General features: G+C 42.1%; 1 protein-coding gene across 6 annotated transcripts in view; it reads right to left on the reverse strand.

The window, feature by feature from the left end:
- Positions 1–23254, reverse strand: part of LOC124788188 (DNA ligase 3) — a 637556-nt gene that overhangs the window by 377074 nt on the left and 237228 nt on the right. For all 6 annotated transcript variants that reach the window (XM_047255354.1, XM_047255349.1, XM_047255352.1 and 3 more), the window contains one exon: positions 508–834. In XM_047255354.1, coding sequence (XP_047111310.1) covers positions 508–832 — 325 coding nt within the window. In that variant the 5' untranslated portion in view covers positions 833–834. The remainder of the gene's footprint in view (positions 1–507; positions 835–23254) is intronic.

A 23254-nucleotide genomic window follows, 5' to 3' on the forward strand; every position in this document is an offset into this window, starting at 1 on the left:
CCGAGCCCGAGGGTGAAATTGCGGGGCGACACTCTCTTGCACCATTACAGACCAAGGTTGTAGGCATCTTTAGCCGAATTTCGAGCTTATGCATCGCAGTGGGAAAAAATTACGGGGTTTCGAAAAAGTGATCCTTTAATTTTGTTGCGGAGTGTACTATCATTCTGTCCAATCATGTGCATCGGTTTCTGTTGGTGTATGTGTGTTGGGAGAGGGGGTGGGGTCATTATGATGTCGCCCAAATGCTTTCAGTCTCTCTTGTAATCAATACGGTGACATTGTGTCAGTGCCGCCATCACGACGAAACGGGGTGCCACATTCTACTCAAGAGAAGTGAGTAATTCTATTGTTCTTGAGTGTATGACCACATAACGAATATCAGTAGCGCGTGAAAAATTAACAAGTGAGTCACTGGTTTGTGTATATGTGAAGAGGGTGGAGGTGTGACATGCCCCCGGGGGGAGGGGGGGGGGAGATGATAGTGGAAGAGGGCGGACAGTGACTAACCTGGCAGGAAAGACAGGATGTGGTTGCGGTCGTCCTCGTCGAGGTCGCTCCAGCCGGCGACGTCGTCGGGCGAGTTGATGCGGGCGGTGGAGGCGCGCTGCTTGGCGAACACCTCGAACATGCAGGGCACGTGGTGCCACAGCTTCATGAGGCCCGGCCCGAACGGGTTGTGGCCGGCCTTGGCGATGCGCAGACCGCCCGCCTCCAGCTTCTGCTTACACTTGCGGCACGTGGCGCGCCCCGATTTGGCGCGGTCCACGAAGAACTTCTTGTCCTCCATCTGCGGCGCATCGCCGCCCTCTCCGCCCATGCTTTCGTCAGACATTTCTGCAAGAGTAAAACAGAACAGCTCTAAGTAGACCCCTCAGAGAAACGGGGAATGCCGTTTGATTAGCTTTCAGGATAAACTACTTCCAATGAAGTGAAAGTTCAAGACCAGGAATTCCTGCACAGAAGTTCGTCACATCCGACAACTGTGAAATCCAGGGGCAGAGCGGTTCTTCACAGACGTGGAAAATTCGGATCGCAGTTAGTAGAGCTGCGCTGTACCAAAACCGCCGTCCGGTAGCCCTGGTACAGTACATAAACGACGTAGTAGGATTGCCGGTAGTACTGGCAGAATTGGCAGGAAAAGAAAAAAATGGATGTGCGACAGGAAATCAGAGAAATTTTCGTTTTTTCTCTCTTCGTTTGTGTGTTTGTTTTACACATAATTAGAACCGTACATCGTCCTCTGTTAGTCCGTTGTGTATTTTATATCTCTAAAAAATATAAATTGTATTTTTTAAGTTATAAAAATTTGTTGACCACGTAAGCTCTGTGCTTTTATGTAACCAAAGCAATTACTTGTGACGCAAGTACAGTTTCTATGTACAAACATAAATATATAAATATACTTCTTATTGTTATTTTGTACATTTAGGAAGTTCATCACAATAAATGCAAAAGATTCTTAAAGTCCGAAAGCTGTTAATGAATAATAGGAACATGTTCTATATAAGCTCGACGAAGTATTAAAAATAATGATATATTTTGTATCACATTTTTTAGATATTTTGAGGAAATTGTGTTCTACTGCTATATGATAAATCTGTATTTTTTTTCTATTTTTACCACAACAGACATCTGTTTCAAGTTACAAATCAATAATCCTCGAATAAAACGTGAATTAAACATTGATGATTTCAGTTTCGCTGTAAATATTGTTTATTCTTTAGCAACGGACAGGAGGATAACCATGTAGAACAAAAATGTTTCATAGATTACGAAGTCCTTTGCATATCCTCATTTAGTTTCTAGACTGTACACCAGTTCCGATTTCTAGCAGAACATAGTAAGACAGTGACCGCATACTCAAGCGATGAGATCGGAATGAGGTAACGCCCCACAGGTATGCAACGCACCTAACCCGCTGGTAATGCGGTTACGATCTTAACTAACCAAGGTTACTAAGGAAACTATAGTAGTTTACGCTTACTTATGATAATCTGCGGTAGTCTACGGCAGTTTTCTCTAGTAGTTACAAGTCGTGGTCAACAATTAGAATCTCTGAACGTAATTAGGGCACCACCTGCAAAAGCCAGTTGGGACACCTTCAGATATAATTAAGTTTTGATGTCTTCCCGACACCGTTGATGACGTCGTCCCGGTAATGCTGCCCTTTTTATGTCTCTCATTGAATCTCTCGACAACGCAACTAGTCGTCATCGTGTCCTCCCTTCGCACTGCAAGGCGAGGGACGAATGAGGTTATGTAAAGGGGTATCCAAAAGTCGTTAACAGGGCTATGCAATACGTTATAGGGCGACTGATGGGAAGCACGAGTTATTTTGTAGAAGCACTGCCCCCAAGTACGCAAGAAAAATTGGCGACTTATTTCGAGAGAACGTCATGGGACTGCCTATCCGTGTGATACAAAAGAGGTGTAATCGCAATCCTTTTAAAAAGTCGGGTAAAACATAACAAAACCGAGAGGTTCAGCAGCAATAATATATTTATGTTTAACCTCCACGCAAGCCACAAGAAATGCTCTACAGATAACCGACCAAGATTCTGATATTTTAGGCTACTACGACGTAATCTTCCACTGTAACTCCCGGTAAAAATATTCTGACTTCACAAAGATCACGTCGTTTAACACAAATTTTCGTTTTTCGTAAGTAGTAGTTTTCAAAATCTTACACATTGTGATATTTCCTGTAGGCAAAAAATCTCAGTCTCTCAGATTAAATCCTCTTGTTTCAGTTGGTTGGGTTAATACATTCTTCAAAGTAAGTCTTTCGAAATAAAATTCACAATTCATTTCCAATATCATATTAGAGGTTTTATTTCGCAACATTTGTTATAGATCAACACTTATATCGAATATTTACATTTACGTAATATGTTCGTGGTTGAACATGAATGACGCCTCTGTTTACGTCGCACATGTGTGTCTGAGAATTTAATTTACGCATATACACGCAGGCAAACTCTCGAAAACAATACACAAAGAAAAATTCTCTTCCGATATCGACGTAAGTGGCTGCCACTATCTGTTTACTTGGCGAGTCAGTCATGTGCCGTCAGAGTATTCTTTTAGCCAGGCGAGTCCCCTCCGCGTGCAGCGGCGGGCGCCGGCGACAGACGCGTTAGCAGATCGCAAACAGGAAATCGTGAAACGGAGAAACGGCTGCGCGTGGGAGTTACCACGCATCAACGCCGGCCCGGGGGCGGCACTGTTTTCCTCGGGAGGAGGGCGCCGAGCATGGGAATCCATTAACAGCGGCCGTCGCTTTATGTACAGATGGTATCGCGGCGCGGCACCCACGTCCAGCGAGGGCAGAATCTATTAACGAGGTCCCCGGCCCGCCGGCACCTGCCATCAATAAAAGAACGACAGCGCGACGACAGCCGGCCGTGCGGGTTCAGGCGGCTGCGCGGAAAGAGGATCTTCAGAAAGCGTTACTGCCTGCAGAGCTCTCTAAAAGGCCAAACGAAGCCTCAGAGGACCAACTATCGCTTTACTGCTAGTGTCAGTCCGCGTGGAATGTAGTAACAAGCTTTTTCCCAGTAGACATCAACTGACCAAGGGCGTGTTCAGGATCTATGGATCCATAGGCTGAACCTGTGGTATGGAACCTACAACGGGAAATTTTGTGAAAACTAACCAGTAACAGCAGCATTTTAGAGCAATTTTTAATTAAAAGCCTATAACGCAGCAATCAAGGTGTGTTGTTAATTGTATAAAATTTTACTGATGACGCAAAAAAGTGTAATTCAAATCAAGGTATTTGAAACAATTTATAGACGTCGTTATGAATAACTAGTTTTTTTTTTATAACAAAGCTGTGGGCCGTAATTTATTACATCGTATCTAATTGCTTACACTGCTGAAGCTATGCAAGCCTGTAGGTAGCGAGTCACAAGTAACAGGAGGAAAGTCGAAAGATCATCATCATCATCATCATCATCATCATCATCCATCATCATCATCATCCCCCTCCCCCCTCCCAGTCAAGCGTGGCCGTGGCTAAGTCTTATTAAACGGAAAATAAAGAAAAGAGAAAGGGCACGTTTCTAATATACACTCCTGGAAATTGAAATAAGAACACCGTGAATTCATTGTCCCAGGAAGGGGAAACTTTATTGACACATTCCTGGAGTCAGATACATCACATGATCACACTGACAGAACCACAGGCACATAGACACAGGCAACAGAGCATGCACAATGTCGGCACTAGTACAGTGTACATCCACCTTTCGCAGCAATGCAGGCTGCTATTCTCCCATGGAGACGACCGTAGAGATGCTGGATGTAGTCCTGTGGAACGGCTTGCCATGCCATTTCCACCTGGCGCCTCAGTTGGACCAGCGTTCGTGCTGGACGTGCAGACCGCGTGAGACGACGCTTCATCCAGTCCCAAACATGCTCAATGGGGGACAGATCCGGAGATCTTGCTGGCCAGGGTAGTTGACTTACACCTTCTAGAGCACGTTGGGTGGCACGGGATACATGCGGACGTGCATTGTCCTGTTGGAACAGCAAGTTCCCTTGCCGGTCTAGGAATGGTAGAACGATGGGTTCGATGACGGTTTGGATGTACCGTGCACTATTCAGTGTCCCCTCGACGATCACCAGTGGTGTACGGCCAGTGTAGGAGATCGCTCCCCGCACCATGATGCCGGGTGTTGGCCCTGTGTGCCTCGGTCGTATGCAGTCCTGATTGTGGCGCTCACCTGCACGGCGCCAAACACGCATACGACCATCATTGGCACCAAGGCAGAAGCGACTCTCATCGCTGAAGACGACACGTCTCCATTCGTCCCTCCATTCACGCCTGTCGCGACACCACTGGAGGCGGGCTGCACGATGTTGGGGCGTGAGCGGAAGACGGCCTAACGGTGTGCGGGACCATAGCCCAGCTTCATGGAGACGGTTGCGAATGGTCCTCGCCGATACCCCAGGAGCAACAGTGTCCCTAATTTGCTGGGAAGTGGCGGTGCGGTCCCCTACGGCACTGCGTAGGATCCTACGGTCTTGGCGTGCATCCGTGCGTCGCTGCGGTCCGGTCCCAGGTCGACGGGCACGTGCACCTTCCGCCGACCACTGGCGACAACATCGATGTACTGTGGAGACCTCACGCCCCACGTGTTGAGCAATTCGGCGGTACGTCCACCCGGCCTCCCGCATGCCCACTATACGCCCTCGCTCAAAGTCCGTCAACTGCACATACGGTTCACGTCCACGCTGTCGCGGCATGCTACCAGTGTTAAAGACTGCGACGGAGCTCCGTATGCCACGGCAAACTGGCTGACAGTGACGGCGGCGGTGCACAAATGCTGCGCAGCTAGCGCCATTCGACGGCCAACACCGCGGTTCCTGGTGTGTCCGCTGTGCCGTGCGTGTGATCATTGCTTGTACAGCCCTCTCGCAGTGTCCGGAGCAAGTATGGTGGGTCTGACACACCGGTGTCAATGTGTTCTTTTTTCCATTTCCAGGAGTGTATATGGGAGTTGGATATGCGTCCTAATCTCAAACTCCTCTCCCCCCCTCCCTCCTTGTGCATATCCGCCTTCCCTCCCCCCCCTCTCCCTCCCTCTCTCTCTCTCTCTCTCTCTCTCACACACACACACACACACACACACACAGAGAGAGAGAGAGAGAGAGAGAGAGAGAGAGAGAGAGAGTGTGTGTGTGTGTGTGTGTGTCTCTGGCCGCCTTCTCACTTCCAATTCCTACGTCCATTTCCTTCCACCCACCCACCCTCTCTCCTTCCCCTCTTCCCGCCCAATATGATTAGCCTGTTGTATTAATATTTAATGTCTAAAGGCTTAACAAACTATTCTGACAATGCTGAGGATTTTATCCACACGGACGTACATGTAACTACAATTTCAGCTTTTCCAAATTGAGTGCAAAGATTAATAAGAGAATTAATGTAATGTTGGAAGTGCTTGGCTGACTTAATTGACCAATCACAAAAATGCGCCTTGCTCGGGCAGGCGGGAAAGAGTTGGACAGCCCAGTCTAAGACAAACTTTCTTGCAGACAACATGTCAGCTATACGAGAGGTTATTTCAATTAATTAAAAGTGAGCTGAAAGTTTAAATTTGCCTCAGGAAACATTTGTAGCCAGTCGAGTACTGCCATGAAGATTGTCAACACAAATCTCGAGCGCCAATTCTCACTTAAGAAAATAACTAATTTTTATGCTAACTAGTGCGACGATTAGAATGGAAGGAACATGGGAACAGATACCGTGTATGGTTTTGTGAACATCATGGTACTCGAAAGGCTATAACCAGACACGGTGAAAGTTACTGTGGTTAATTATTTGAGGTTGACACTCAGAGAACGACGATTGTGAAAACACATTTTACTCATTTTTGTTTGAATTAATAAATGACGTGGCATCCCAAGTATTGAGGCTTTACTGTAACATCGTAGTAGATTTCCGAAATGCCCTACAGAATTCACTGCTTTAGAGCCCACGTTAGGAGCCACAGCCTATGGAGGAGAAATCCAGTGGGGAAATCGACATAGCTTTCAAACAGCCTAAGTAAGAAAATCGTCTCCCGATCTAGCGAAGAATCGGGAGAAATTTGTTGTTTGCAGATGTGAACTTTCGCAAAACCACGGTTAGTGTGTCCCACATGTTTGTGTGTCACGGTAGGAAAATTTCTTCTCGTTCACTTATTGGATAGGAGAGAAAACTCTACAGATGAGATTCCAGGCCATGCAAAAATAAGTCTTTCAATTTAAAAAATAACGCACTATAACCATTAACAAACAGATTTGTTCGCCAAATGGAAGTTAATAAATAGAACGTAGCAGCCAATCAGAATTTACCTACATACAACATATAATACTATCTACAAAATAAATAATCAGTCTTAAAATGAATATTTCAAAAAGTCTTATTAATGAAGCTACCTATTATCTGTATAAATAAAAGGCACTGTCCTGACTGACTCAACATCGCCCAGCCCAAACTGCAAACTTTAGGGAAGGTGTGGACCTGATACTGTAAGCGTCGTTTAAGACGGGACTTTTCTAAATTCCAACCCTAAGGGGCTGAAACAGGATACAGCCGTCTTCTTAGCACGAGTCTTTATCTTTCGTGTGTTTATAGGCTACATCATAACTCGTCGTACCAAAACGATCAGGTAGTTGTCGAAATATTGCGCATAAAAATCGAATCCACAGCCCAATTAGACAATCGAAATCATACCGTCTGTTTCTTTAACTGTAGGTGACTGATCTCGCATTTATAGGAACTTTTCATCAATGATATGGATCTATGAAAATGGTGCCAACAGTTATGCGCCGCGCGGGGTGACCGTGCGGTCTGACGGACCTTGTCACGGTCCGCGTGGCTCCCCCGTCGGAGGATCGAGTCCTCCAGCGGGCATGGGTGTGTGTTTTGTCAATAGCTTAAGTTACTTTGCGTTAGATTAAGTAGTGTGCAGTCTTAGGGACCGATGACCTCAGCAGTTTGGTCCATAAGACCTTACCACGAATTTAAAAAAGAAAAAAAAAGAAAAAAATGAAAAAGTCAGTTACGCGACACCTGAAGCCCCACGACAATTTCCTTCACAGATCATTGTGTCAATGTTCTGAGTATGTGTGATCGTTGCCTCTGAGGTGGTGGGTGTCGCCTAACAAGTTAGATGATGAAAAGAACCCTACCAGACTGCTCGACCCTGAACAACGTGACCAGCACGGCTCGGAATTGGTACCGCGCGAAACTTTAATCAAACTTCCAACAGAGTACATTGAAAACAGACTAAAAATGATATTTTCTCTCGCATCTTGCGTAATTACCAATATGATAAGATAAACTAAAGCTTATGTGGAGGCGCAGCGGTAGCCTTTCACGTATATCATTTCTGAATGGCATAATAATGAGGTAGGATGATACGGACACATTAAATCCTATCCGCCACACACTATAACATGGCTTCTAGATATACCGTAGCAGTAAAATTCGTTTTCACCTTTCTTCGTAATGTTTTATACGTCACATGCAATCTTCTTGGCCTTTATACAACATAGTAAAGAAATTGCATCTGTCTGTAATTTAGGATCTATTAAAGGCAAGATCATTTTGCTCACACACACCTTTGGAACATGTCACAGAAGTTTACTGTTCAATTTATTTTATTCTGTGAACAATGTTTTAATTAGTATATAGTTCATTAGTTAATGTTCCGTGTTTCATCTTAGTAAAATAATCTTACATCGCATTTAGACTGAAATAATTCCTCTCGCTTTATTCCTAAATCTAACGTTAAAATCTTATCTCTGGAGATGGAGATACACTGCAGATGAACTAATTTAAAATCTTTGGTCCTACAAAATGTTACTGCACCACATATTTATCTTTGTACCTAGTGATCGCTTAACAGCCGAAAACCGGTTTGTGAAATAATAAATATTGTAGAACATTACACCAGTGTTGCGTGTGTTTTCATTCATAATGAAAATTGCATAATATCAACTGACTGAAGGAAATCCAACGATAACGAAAATTACCGTCTGAGGCCCGATGTTCCACGCAAGTATCGTTCGAGCAGCGCACTAACGTGCCGGACAAGCTGAGCCCGACCCGGATAGAACCTGCGCTAACGATTACTGGCCGATAGCCTGGTTAGTTGGTAACTGACGATGACGCTGCGTCAACACTGGAGGGAAGTCTGCGGCGAAGCCGCATTTTCAACAACGTGCACTGGACGGTGTGCTCCGAAACACGCGTGCATGCAACGTCATTGTACACTCATCAGATCTCCCGTAGATCGCCGCCCATCCTGCTTTACAGGCTACGCGAGCCGTCGAAACCTACCTTCTACATTGAAGTATGGACGTTAATGACCTTTCGCCTTCTCGTGGTTTCGCCGACCTGCAGTCACATTCCGTAGATGCTCACTGTATACGCATGAGTACGAGATACTTGATCCCAGGTGCCAGGCCATAACATGTCCTTTTCAAAGTATCTTATGTCTGCTAATTTTCACGATTTGCAGCCATTACAATTGCTATAAAAACCTGTAACTGCTTTGATGTATTTTTTTCTGAACAAAATACTTTTAAAGAAAGTGTTATTTTCAGCAGTTGCATATTTAGAATAGAACTAACAAATATGCTTTATTTTCAGGGTTTTCTTGCTGCGGTCCATACATCGCCAGCCATCTGCTTTTAAATTCGACAGCCGCTATATTTTATTTGGTAAGTTAGATCTTTGTACCACGGACAGCTACGTAGAAAGTATCTGCGCAGCTGCATTTGCTGTTTCTTTTCTGAAAGCTTACAGCAAAAGGAGATGTTATTCCGAGCATCCACTTCCCTAGTCAGTAACTTATACCTGCCGAAACACACTAACACTCATTGTGTCTTGAGTAAGGAATGGTTCAAAAATGGCTCTGAGCACTATGGGACTGAACAGCTGAGGTCATCAGTCCCCTAGAACTTAGAACTACTTAAACCTAACTAACAGAAGGACATCACACACATCCATGCCCGAGGCAGGATTCGAACCTGCGACCGTAGCGGTCGCGCGGTTCCAGACTGAAGCGCCTAGAACCGCTCGGCCACTCCGACCTGCAGTAAGGAATGGTTTCAATATTTTAATGCTATCGTAAGTATGCAGCTGGGTGCAGTTTACATATTTAACTGATATTTCAAACGAGAACGTCATGGAGTCTAGTCGAGGAAATGCAGCAGGAAGAATCAAGATATTCATCGTATTACCGGACGACGCGGCCACATTTAACCTCCTAAGAGATCAAACACGCTAAAAGCTCATACTTTCGTTACGCTTGCTTGGCTTTGTTTCCTGTCTCGTTGGGTAATTTTTGTCATGGCTTTTGCCCTGTTGCCCGTAATTACCTGTTTCATAGTACCGCACAACGGCATCTTACAATTACTCAACCAAAAAAGCTAACATAGCGGAAAAATGTGAGAATCTTTTCAATATACTTTACTACTGCATCATAAGCCTTTTTTCTGCGCATTTCCGTAAGCCAATATCACTAACCTGCTAATAAGTACTTGCCACACATTCAGATTGATCTCTTCAGCCTTCATCATTTACCTCTAACCTACATGGCATGTTGTTCTGCAGAAGATCTATGTCCTTCATTGCCCCATATTACCATCTACCTTTTAGTCGTCTTAGTAGGCTTTGCACATCTAGACTTGTTCTAACAACCTTTTTGTCGCTTACAACAACTCGCATTTTGTCCTGGCACTGTAGCTGCCCGACTAATTTCTACTGGATCTGCGACAATCCACGCGTCCGGAATCTTTGTTCTAACTCGACACGTAATTCGCAACTTTTTCTACTGATGCGAAATTCGACTATTTTCAAATATCATCAGTTTCCAATTTTTCTCTGACTCGTTGTCCAATTATCTGAGGTATATAACAGTACGCGCCAGATCACTGTTACACACACTCTTAATTATTTTCTTTTCCCTGACAGCAACTTACTACTGTACATTTTCTGTGAGATATACGTGTATCTCTCGGCAGCTTTTATCCTTACTCGAAGTTTATGCTCCACACTTTCATTCCAGTTTACTACAGTTCCCAGGTACTTTAATAAACTCAACATCTTTAGCTTCATATCCTCCATTGCGCTTGTCACCCTTCCAATCTCCTGCCTTTTTTAGTTGTATGTACATCGTTTTCTCTTTATTAATTACAAACCTAACGTCTTGTACTTCGTCTATGAGGGTTACATTATGAGTTAACATAATGGCGTAAATAACAGCATTCACTCGCGCACGTGATTTAATCCTAGATTACTAAACTCTGATAAAATTTACGATTCCAGCCGATACCAATTCGCGGTTCCCGCCAATCTGGTATTGTCAATATAGGGTGTGAGACAGAACATTTTGTACTTATTTTGTATGTGACATACCATGGACACATTGTAAGTGTAATTAGCTTGTGCATGAACTATAAATTAGGATTTCCTTTGAAAAAAGCATGTAGTAGTAAAATTTACGATGCTTTAGTAACAATGTAACATGTTTCCCCTTTAGTGTTCTAGGATTAATATTTAAATCTGTTTATTGATATTTATGTTTATTTACTCATATTTGCACCCGTTAATTCGTTGTAAAGCACTAAAATTTGATGATCTGAGAAGGAAATAATTATTTCATGAGTTTGTCAGAGACTCCATGGATTTTGATCTTTCTATGTAATTCGTGGTCAAAACTGTATGTTGTGGGTGCTGTTTGTAACAGAATATACGCTGCTAAAGGTGAAAATGGTGGAGTAGTGCTTCATTTAACTTTAAGTCTACATGTTTGATGTTTTATATGAGAATATAAAGCAAGGTATACGCGAAACCGGAAACCGATATATGGAGACACCGCTGCGGCGCCCAACGAGACCAGATAAACTACCAGCATCACAACGGTAAGACATTTGATCAACGCGTTCCTCTCCACTACTGCACATGAATGTTACTCGTGCTTGCAGTTGACAGCCTTTCATATGTATTAAGAGACTAAATCACTTGCGTGGATTTAATTAGAGAAGGCTGTTAGCTTGTAAAGTGAGTCATCTTTATTTTTACACATAAACTATCTGTCCCTCTGAGCGCTACACTCCTGATAACGCTACGGAATGTCTTAGCTTCTTGTTGGCGGCAGGTGCAAACCCCGCAACGGAAATTTAGTTCATTTATCTCGTAAATGAACTGACTGACTGAAGTGCAGTGCAGTGCCTAGATTGTTTCGAGAGCTGACTACGTTTGATGCCCACAACCCAGAACCATAATGAATATTTTTAATAACGTAACTGATTCTAGTGATTTAATTATTTTATTTGGATAAAATTACACTCAGCAACCATTAACTTTTAACGAAATTATTTGGGACCCCGTAAAAAAAAATAAATTATTTTTAGCTCTCTATGGAGAGAATTGTTTGGCAAACTGCAAGTCTGACAGCACTGAGCTGTTTAAGTCGAGAAGGCTGTTCCACAAATTGTTTGTTCGTCTTGCTTGTGATAAGAAATTTAGTTCAGCATTTGTGAATCTGATAAGTCGAGAACACTATTCCAACAAATACAACGAACTCATCGAGTGAATTTCAACCTTTTTTTGTACTTTTCCTTTCCCTAACCCTAGAGGTAAATCGAGCTGGGGGAATATTGATCCACTGAAAAGTCCGGAATTTCCCAGCTATAAATCAAATGTACTGACAGTGAGAGCAATGCTGACTAACGAGGAGAACACGGCTAGTGTCATAACTCTGTTTCCCAGAAACTTCGCTTGTTGGAAGAGGGCTCAAAAATAAGTGTGTGTACCTCAAGTTATCTGCCTTTTACGAGCATATGTTTCAACCAAAGCTATGGCACAGTGCCTAGCATCGCGGCTTCACAGTTTTGCGCCCCATGTTCGAAACCTGATTATTATTTTTGCTTTTATCTACCCGTGTACGTAGAAGATTACTACACGAATGTCTTCCAATGTATACTGAAATAACGTTCTTCTTACTGGTCTACCAATTGTATCACTGCTAAATGAAGTAAAAAAGTAAATGAATGGAAAAGTATTTGAAACTTTTTTCGGTGAAATTCCTGTACCGTATCTTGATTCACAACCAACTGCGAGCGCCAGTTTTCGGGAAGAGAGATCTGTTCTGCGTGGTCTGCCGCGAAATTATTGACAACTCGTCAAAGCGTCGTTTATTTCCAGAGTGAAATTCATGCGAAGAAATGTCACTGTGCCTTTGGGCGATTCGGAATTTCTACGTTTTGAATGTTTCTACGATGGGTATCATCCGAGGGAATGCACCAAATCATCCTCAAAAATTAACATAAAATATAAGAATCTATATATATATATATATATATAACACACACACACACACGTTATATAACGAATGTGTGAGACTTACTGTTAAACACAGTTGTAAATTCAAAATTGATATAATGCTCTAGTACCTCCTAACTCGCTAAGATAAATTCGTGTAGCAACCTTCTGCGGACATGGGTAGATGAACGAAAATATAAAATAAAAAAAATAACCCGGCTTCGATCATGGGAGGCAAAAGTGAGAGGCCGCCACGTTAGCCACTAAGCTACCAACGTGGGCAAAAAAGATCAAACAAGTGAGAAATGCACTGCATCTATTTTATAATTATCTTTGTCAATGCACTACATATTGATCTTTGTACCTGGTGATCGCTTAATAGCCGAAAACCGGTTTGTGAAATTATATTGTAGAACATTATACCAGTGTTGCGTGTATTTTCATTCATATTGAAAATTGCATAGTATCAACTGACTGAAGGAAAGCCAACGGTAACGAAAATTACCGTCTGAGGACCGATGTTCCACACAAGTACCGTTCGAACTGCGCACTAACGTGCCGCCCAAGCTGAGCCCGACCCCGATCGAACCTGCGCCACCGATTACTGGCCGATAGCCTGGTTAATTGGTAGCTGACGATGACGCTGCGTCAACACTTCGAAACACGTGTGCCTGCAACGTCATTGTACTCTGTCATCTTTTGTTGTAAATAAGCACCGGACATGTTGAGATGCTGCACCTACGAACGACGAGAACAACAGTTGCTCGCAGCAGTTCCGGTGGAATCTGAGCAACGTTCCTGTATACTAGCCTTCAGTTCAGTTAGAGATCGGACGTGTCCATGTTAAACATGTTCTTTCAGATATCCCCAGAACCGGAAGTCACATGGATTCGCATCAGTGGATCTTCCAGGCCATGCATCTGGAAAACCTCTGGGAATCACATGTTCGTGGAAGATTGCATTAAGCAGATCTTTCATTGGGCGAGCGACAAGAGGTGTTAACCTATCTTGCATGAAAACAGTGGATTCCACACAGTTACGCTCTTCCAATACAGGAATAACGAGCTGTACAAGGACGACTGACTCACGTGCAGACGCCACGGTATACATGCCAGGCCCACTGGACGTATTCTCTTCAAATAAGAATGGACCGAGAATAAAGGTGCTTGTGAATCCACACAACACAGCCACATACGGTGAGTGTAACAGCTCTTCCTGCGCAATACGCTCTTTAACAGTACTCCAGACACGCCGAAGTTCTGTGTATTCACTGCACTCTGTAGTGTAAAATGTACGTCACTCCAAAAAATACTGTCCGGCCACGCGTCATCAACTTCGATCCGTGCCAGAAACTGACTACCAAACTCAGAACGTTGCTGCTGATCATGAGGTTTCAGATGCTGCACCGTATGGCTCTCCGTATTGCTGACCACGACAAGAACAATTCTCGTGACACCACACGAGCACTAAGGCTAGGCGCAAATTGAGACGCGTATAGCCCGTGTGGCGCGACGCAGCGCAGCGCGTGTTTTTATAACATCACAGGTTCAAATGGGACCGCGCAAATTGCGACGCGTCGCGCTTGCCTCGCTAGCACCGTGGGAAATTTGAGGCGGGGAGCGGAAAAGTAGCACGGCCATAGGCTCACATCGGAACGGCGCATATGAGCAGTTGTAATATTGCCCATACGATAAATTTTGCCTTACTGTGTACTGAATTTTATTGCTTTTGGGCAGTATTTCGTTTTTCGCCATTTAAACGCTCGAGCTTTCTTCGTTAGCACGTTATACTTTTCTGTTATTTATATCTGCATAGTTTTGTTTTGTTTTTCTTCTGTCAAGAAAAATGTATACTTCAGTAACTAATGAGCCATTGGCCACTGGAATTGCACCATATTGCCTCCGCTATGTTTTCAGATCGCAAGAAGGGACAGAGGGTACTGAATAAGGAAGCAAGGAATATTATAAAATCATGTGATTAAGAATCAAGGCAGGAAAGTAAAACAAGGTTATCTTCTTGCTGCCTAGTAAGCTAGCGTATCTGTACGATCTGTTACAAAAATTTAGAAAGGGATAATCTCCACAGGTGTGATCCCTTTGTGCATCTGGTAAAAAGCGTCCAAGATCTGGAGTATAGAAGTTTCACTGTGATTACTCTGATATGGATGTAATAATGTAATACGACACACTGTACTACATGCATGTGAACAACATATTTCCACTGCAAACTAGAAACAGTCGAAAAGCAGTCACAAATAACAATGTTTTAATTGGTTCGTCTTGATGAGAAAAAGCATTTCAATTGTTGCATGGACATTATCAGCATTAATAAATTAATTATACAACAACAGGCTACACAAATGAAGAAAATCGTCGGTATTATTACGAAAGTAGGAATATTCTAAAAGAGTGTTATGATTAGATATATTTAATTTGTTGAAATGTGCTGCTGACAAAGGCAGATCTACTTTCATGGCAATGTTTTTCGAACTCCATCTCACAAGGCACACATGGCTAGCTTGTGCATTCCTGTCGCGCGCATTATCCTTAGCTGCTGACAATACACTGACCATTGTGTTGTGCGACAGATCAATTGTATATTTTTCTCAATAACAACTATTTTATTCGCGATCACGCATTGTCGGTTTGCCAAGCCCCAGGTGAGTAAACAGTGTCTGGTATGTGCCTATCATTCCGCCTGAAGCAACGCTCGTCATTATTTTAATACTGCTCAGATCACAAGAAGGAATAAAATCCTTTGGTAAGTTTCCATTCCCGTCGCTTAGTGTTAAAAATACGATGGGTTACGGGGATTCCACCAAAATTCCAACAGAATTGCCAATCTGTTTTTGTGTGAGTTGTTAACCTTTTCTCATTCGAAGAAGCATCACCATTTATGAGTAAAGGCCACGTTTCTCTTGGTGACTGGTTTAATTGTACATCCTTTGTCACTCATCTCACAGCAGCTATTGAGACAGAATTCCGAAACGTAGGGCCTCATTAAACAAGTAATTGGCAATTACAGAGCTCAATAGCTTACGAAAAACCCCGTAGTATCGGTTTGCGGTTTGCAGTAACATAAAAGAAGAAATTTCATGTTTATTTTCATACTAGGAAGTTCTTGTTTCGCTACCTGTCGATAACTCTTAAAAAAATTACAGTCACTGGAGTGAAATAAATAAGAAAAGTATAAGTAGTGATATATCGCCATAGATAAGGAAGTTCCGTGTGTTTTATAATTGGCAAAATACTCTCCTCATTGTGTGCTATCATTCGCCAAACTTTCGTTTCGATGTCTCGAGCGGTTTAGGAGATGCGAGAGATGTTGCGAGTATTTTATTTTCGCGGGCGTGAGGTCGGAAGTGAGCGCGCCATATGGGATCCATTTCCTCGAGATCGGAGGCAGAGAGAGATCTCCTCCCAAGTCTAAACAAAAATTCAGCATCTTAGCTAAATTTCATACGCAGCAACATATGGTGTAACACGCACCAAACGCAAAATCATAGCGACCCCTAATTTTCGTTGCAAACTTTTTGAGTTTTGCCTAGTGTCTCACTAAAATGTGTACATCACAATAAGAATGGTCATTAGCGAGGTGATGGGCACTTCGTCACGAAGCTGACATATAAACGCTACAAGTACGGCAAAAATCATATATTTTCAGAGAATAGTTTCTGTAAAGTCGTTTGAGGAAGATAAGAGGTTGCGCGCGCTTCGGTTCAGTCAGCGCAGAGCGTCGCCAGCCGGCGCGTGCGAAGTATCGTGTACGCGTCGCAATATGCGCTGCACCCGCGCGGCACGTGCATGTCGCTCTGTAGTGTCGTGTCACGTCACACGTGCTATACGCTTCTCAATTTGCGCCTAGCCTAAGGCCGGTATTACACTATCAAATTTCTTTGTCAAAGATTTGATCAAAGATGTGATCCAATATTCCGTCCAATATATTTGACAAAGATCTTTGACGTAGCGCTCCAAGGGGTATTACACTGTCATCAAATTTTTCGTCAAAGTTCAAGATGGCTGACAACAACTTGTTATTAACCGCAGCAGTTCTACGTACTCCAATTGCATTGTGTGCACATGCGGAAAAGAAGTGGGGGAAAAAAAATGGAACCATACATACGAGGTTGACAGTCTTAAAAGTCCTGGGATTACAACTTGATAGTAAATTAAATTGGGAGGAGCACACCCAGAACTGCAGAAAGGCCTTAACAAATCTGTATTTGCAATTCGAGTGTTAGCAGACATAGGCAACATAAAAATTAAAAAGCTTGCGTACTTTCATTCCATAATGTCATATGGGATAATATTTTGGGGTAAAACTTGAAGTCAAACAAAAGTTTTCAAGGTCCAAAAGCGTGTAATACGTATGATTTGTGGAGTAAATTCACGGACCTCCTGCAGAAACCTCTTCAAAGAACTGGGTATACTAACTACTGCCACTCAGTATATTTACTTCTTAATGAAATTTGTCGTAAATAATATATCTCTTTTTCCAACAAACAACTCAGTTCATACATACAATACCAGGAACAAAAATGATCTGCACAAGGACTTAAAAGCACTTACTTTAGTTCAAAAAGGGGTCCACTACTCAGGAACACTCATCTTCAATAATTTGCCAGGGAACATAAAAAATTTAGTTAGAAATAAAGATCAGTTTAAAAGGAACCTGAAAGACTTACTACTGGCCAACTCCTACTCCATTGGCGAAATTTTTAATAGAAACAAATGATGTATTGCATTTATTCATACTATTAGTATTGTTATTTCAGCTTTAAAAAAATCAACATGTTCCACATCCACGAGGATCTCCTCAGCACGGATCTATGGAACGAAAAACTAATCTAATCTGAGTGAAGCCGTGGGTTTTACGACGACACGATAAAAGCATTCAACAAAACTTGTTACGTGAGCTTACAGTGGAAGACGTCAAGTCGTACATCAATTACTTAAGAATGGATGAGCATACATTTCTGTATGTGCTCAATGAAGTGTATCCTCATATCACAAAGCACAATATTCACTTAAGAACTGCTACATCTTCAGAAGACAGGCTCACTATAACACTCCGATTCTTTGCTACTGGAGAGGGTTATGTTAGGTTAGGTTAGGTTAGGTTAGGTTAGGTCAGGTCAGGTTACGTCTCCAATCTTCTTAATCTATTTTTGTATTCAGAGTGCCTCACGTTGTAACGCGCCCCATCAGCTTCAGACATCTCTATTAATTTTGTAGTTGTCGGCACACACCAATTGCATTTACCGGCAATGGTTATAAAAACAATACAGACGACAGAACGCTGCAGCGATGCTAGCGCTCCATGTGGTAACATCTCACATTGCAGTGAACAGAAGACAAGCGGTTTCTTTGATCAAATATACAGCGAGGCCCTAGATTTGATCAAATATTGGACGACATTTGACAAAGTCCCTATTACACTATCAAATATCTTTGACAAAGATTTTGGACAAAGAAATTTCATAGTGTAATACCGGCCTAACACTAGTACCAGCCAAGACACGTGTTGCATGGTCAGTTACAGCTATCGCGTCAATAACTTCCTCTTCCAGGTGCCACACCAAGCTCACTCATGTTTTCGAATTCCATTCTCACCTTTAAATCATTTAATGACATCGAGCTACTCCTCAGACCTATCAGACTGCTTGCTATAGGCTAGGCGCAAATTGAGAAGCGTATAGCACGTGTGACATGACAAGACACTACAGCGCGACACGCACGTGCCGCACGGGTCGCGCGGGTCAGCGCATTTGGCGACGCGTACACCGTAATTCGCAGACCGATACTATGAGGTTTTTCGTAAGCTATTGAACTCTGTGATTGCCAATTACTTGTTTAATGAGGCCCTCCGTTTCGGAATTCTGTCTCAATAGCTGCTGTGAGATGAGTTGGGCAAATTACATTGTGACAAAGGAAGTACAATTAAACCAGTCACCAAGAGAAATGTCGCCTTTACTCATAAATGGTGATGCTTCTTCGGATGAGAAAAGGTTAACAACTCACACAAAAACAGATTGGCAATTCTGTTGGAATTTTGGTGGAATCCCCGTAACCCATCGTATTTTTAACACTGAACGACTGGAATGGAAATTTACCAAAGGATTTTATTCCTTCTTGTGATCTGAGCAGTATTAAAATAATGACGAGCGTTGCTTCAGGCGGAATGATAGGCACATACCAGATACTGGTTACTCACCTACGGCTTGCCAAACTGATAATGCGTGATCGCGAATAAAATAGTTATTGAAAAAAATATACAATTGATCTGTCGCACAACACAATGGTCAGTGTATTGTCAGCAGCGAAGGATAATGCGCCCGACAGGAATGCACAAGCTAGCCACGTGTGCTTGTGAGATGGAGTTTGAAAAACATTGCCATGAAAGTAGATCTGCCTTTGTCAGCAGCACATTTCAACAAATTAAATATATTTAATCATAACACTATTTTAGGATATTCCTACTTTCGTAATAATACCGACCATTTTCTTCATTTGTGTAGCCTGTTGTTGTATAATTAGTTTACTAATGCTGATAATGTCCATGCAACAATTGAAATGCTTTTTCTCATCAAGACGAACCAATTAAAACATTGTTATTTGTGACTGCTTTTCGACTGTTTCTAGTTTGCAGTGGAAATATGTTCACATGCATGTAGTACAGTGTGTCGTATTACATTATTACATCCATATCAGAGTAATCACAGTGAAACTTCTATACTTCAGATCTTGGACTCTTTTTACCACAAGCACAAAGAGATCACACCTGTGGAGATTATCCCTTTCTAAATTTTTGTAATACATCGTACAGATACGCTAGTTTACTAGGCAGCGAGAAGATAACCTTGCCTTACTTCCCTGCCTTGATTCTTAATCACATGATTTTATAATATTCCTTGCTTCCTTATTCAACCCTCTGTCCCTTCTTGCGATCTGAAAACATCGCGGAGGCATATGGTGCAATTCCAGCGGCCAATGGCTCATCAGTTACTGAAGTATACATTTTTCTTGACAGAAGAAAAACAAAACAAAACTATGCAGATATAAATAACAGAAAAGTATAACGTGCTAACGAAGAAAGCTCGAGAGTTTAAATGGTGAAAAACGAAACACTACCAAAAGGCAATAAAATTCAGTACACAGTGAGGCAAAATTTATCGTATTGGCAATACTACCACTGCTGATATGCGCCGTTCCGATGTGAGCATATCGCCGGGCTACTTTTCGGCTCCCCCGCCTCAAATTTCCCACGGTGCTAGCGAGGCAAGCGCGTCGCGTCGCAATTTGCGCGGTCCCATTTGAACCTGTGATGTTACAAAAACACGCGCTGCGCTGCGTCGCGCCACACGCGCTATACGCGTCTCCAATTTGCGCCTAGCCATACAGCCATTCGCATTAAACAGTTTCGCTAAAAGCACACGGTGGCTTCACGTTACCCGTACTGTTCACTCACTTGTCAAATGGCAGAGTGGATGTTATATCGTCATACGATCAAAGTATAGCGCCAGATTTGCCAAAATTGGAACTAATTTTTTCCTGCGTAAATCGATTTCGCTTTAATGTATTAGTATATCTTCCACGTTTCACTGCTGTACGATAATTACAGCCCAATACCGGACCTCCACGAGTAGCTGTACTTTAATTATAACCACTCAGTACGTTTACACACACACACACACACACACACACACACACACACACATCTTCCGTTTTCTACCGTTTCAATCCTCTCTATCAGTATTTTCCCCACAATCTCTGTTATTCTATTACTCGCGTCCTTGGAGTCGAAAAAGAGAGATACGTTTTAATTCCTCCAAGACTTCTTTCCAGTTCTGTTTCTTCTCGTTTTTTATTACTACTGACAGCCAGAAACAATCAAACGTATCAATAAGACGCAAATGAAAACTCACCACTGCTATACGAAAATCTGCGACTAATGAACGTAACTGAAAACTTTTAGCTCTTAAGCCGTTGATCTTCTATGCGAGCCTTACACACAGCGGCGTAGGACAGTACTTGTTAGTTATTTGCTGCCGTAACCGACAGCTCTTCTGGTATACACAATTTTCAGCCGACCAGAGCATTCTCCCTAATTAGTACCGGTTGCAGCAGAAGTACCCTGTAAGGAGCTCGTTAAGAACTTCAGTAGCTCAAATTTAGATTCGCTCATTAAACGTGTTTATGATAAGTGGATGTGGTCTTTTGGTGCCACAGAAGATAATTCCAACAATAGGCTTACAGAGAAGATGAGATCGAGTATCTGGTGGCAAATGAAATACAGAGAACATAGCTCTCAGGCAACTGATTTTCTGAAGCAAACTATCATTTACGGGACGAGGATATAAGTCAAGAGCTCGTAGGAGTGTCTGCTGAAATTATCAGTAGATTAGATTAGATTAATACGTGTTCCACAGATCATGAATACGACACTTCGTAATGATGTGGAATGTGTCAGGTTAATAAAAGATGTCTGTACAAGATACTACATTACACAAAATATTGCATGACACTAATGTTTAAGTTCCCCCCCCCCCTCCCCACCCCTTAATTTATATCTAAAAATTCAGCCAATGAGTAGGAGTTGTCATCTAGAAATTCTTTTAATTTATTTTTAAATGTTGGTTGATTATCTGTCAGGCTTTTGACGCTGTTTGGTAGGTGACCAAAGACTTTTGTGGCAGCATAATTTACCCCTTTCTGTGCCAAAATCAGATTTAACCTAGCGTAGTGAAGATCATCCTTTCTCCTGGTGTTATAGCTATGCACACTGCTATTACTTTTGAACTGGGTTGGATTATTAACAACAAATTTCGTAAGTGAATATATATACTGTGAGGATCCCTAGATCCTTAAATGGATGTCTGCAGGATGACCGTGGGTGGGCTCCAGCAATTATTCTGATTACACGTTTTTGAGCAATGAATACTTTTCTACTCAACGATGAATTACCCCAGAATATGATGCCATACGAAAGCAGTGAATGAAAGTAGGCATAGTAAGCTAATTTACTGAGATTCTTATCACCAAAATTTGCAATAACCCTAATAGCATACGTAGCTGAGCTCTGACGTTTCAGCAGACCATCAATGTATTGCTTCCACTTTAACCTCTCATCAGTGGACACACCTAAAAATTTTGAAAATTCTACCTTAGCTAAAGACTTCTGTTCAAAGTCTATATTTATTACTGGAGTTGTGCCATTTACTGGCGGAACTGTATATACTGTGTTTTATCAAAATTTAAAGAGTCCGTTTGCTGAGAACCACTTAATAATTTTGTGAAAAACATCATTTACAATTACATCACTCAGTTCTGGGATTTTTGGATGTTATTACTATACTTGTATCATCAGCAAAAAGAACTAACTTTGCATGTTCATCATTGTGGAATGGTAAGTCAATGTATATCAAGAACAGTAAAGGACCTAGGACCGAACCCTGTGGGACCCCGCACTTGATAGCCCCCAAGTTTGAGGAATCAGCTGTTGTTTTAACATTACATGTACCACTTATTTCAACTTTCTGCATTCTTCCAGTTAAGTATGAATTAAACCATTTGTGCACTGCCCCCCCTCAAACCATAATGATTGAGCTTATCTAAAAGAATTCCATGATTTACACAATCAAAGGCCTTTGAGAGATCACAAAAAAATACCAATGGGTGATGTCCGGTTATTCAGAGCATTTAATATTTGATCAGTGAAAGCGTATATAGCATTTTCTGTTGAAAAGCCTTTCTGAAAACCAAACTGACATTTTGTTAGTACTTTATTTTTACAAATATGGGAGGCTACTCTTGAATACATTACTTTCTCAAAAATTTGTGATAGAGCTGTCAGAAGAGAGATTGGGCGATAGTTGTTGACATCTGACGTATCCCCCTTTTTATGCAATGGTTTTACAATTGCATATTCCAGTCTATCGGGGAAAACACCCTACTCCAGAGAGCTATTACATACGTGGCTGAGAATCCTAATTAGCTGTGGGGAACAATCTTTAAGTATCTTGCTGGAAATGCCATCAATTCCGTAAGAGCTTTTACTTTTCAGTGAGTTTATTATTTTACTGATTTCAGAGAGAGAGGGTGGTGGAATTACAGATGTTTCAAACTGCACAGGTATGGCCTCTTCTATTAGAAGCCTTGCCTCTTCTAGTGAAGATCTAGATCCTATTTTCTCCACAACATTTAAAAAATGATTATTGAAAATATTTTCAATTTCTGATTGTTTGTTAGTACACTTGTCATTCAGTTTTATGGCACTAAAGTCTTCCTGTGCTCTTGGTTGCGCTGTTTCCCTTTCAATAATATTCCAAATTGCTTTAATTTTATTATCAGAGTTACTGATCTCAGACATGATACACATGCTTCTGGACTTTTTAATAACTTTTCTTAGTACCGCACAATAGGTTTTATAATA

The sequence above is a fragment of the Schistocerca piceifrons genome, chromosome 3 (genome assembly GCF_021461385.2).
Source record: "Schistocerca piceifrons isolate TAMUIC-IGC-003096 chromosome 3, iqSchPice1.1, whole genome shotgun sequence".
Lineage (NCBI taxonomy): Eukaryota > Metazoa > Arthropoda > Insecta > Orthoptera > Acrididae > Schistocerca > Schistocerca piceifrons.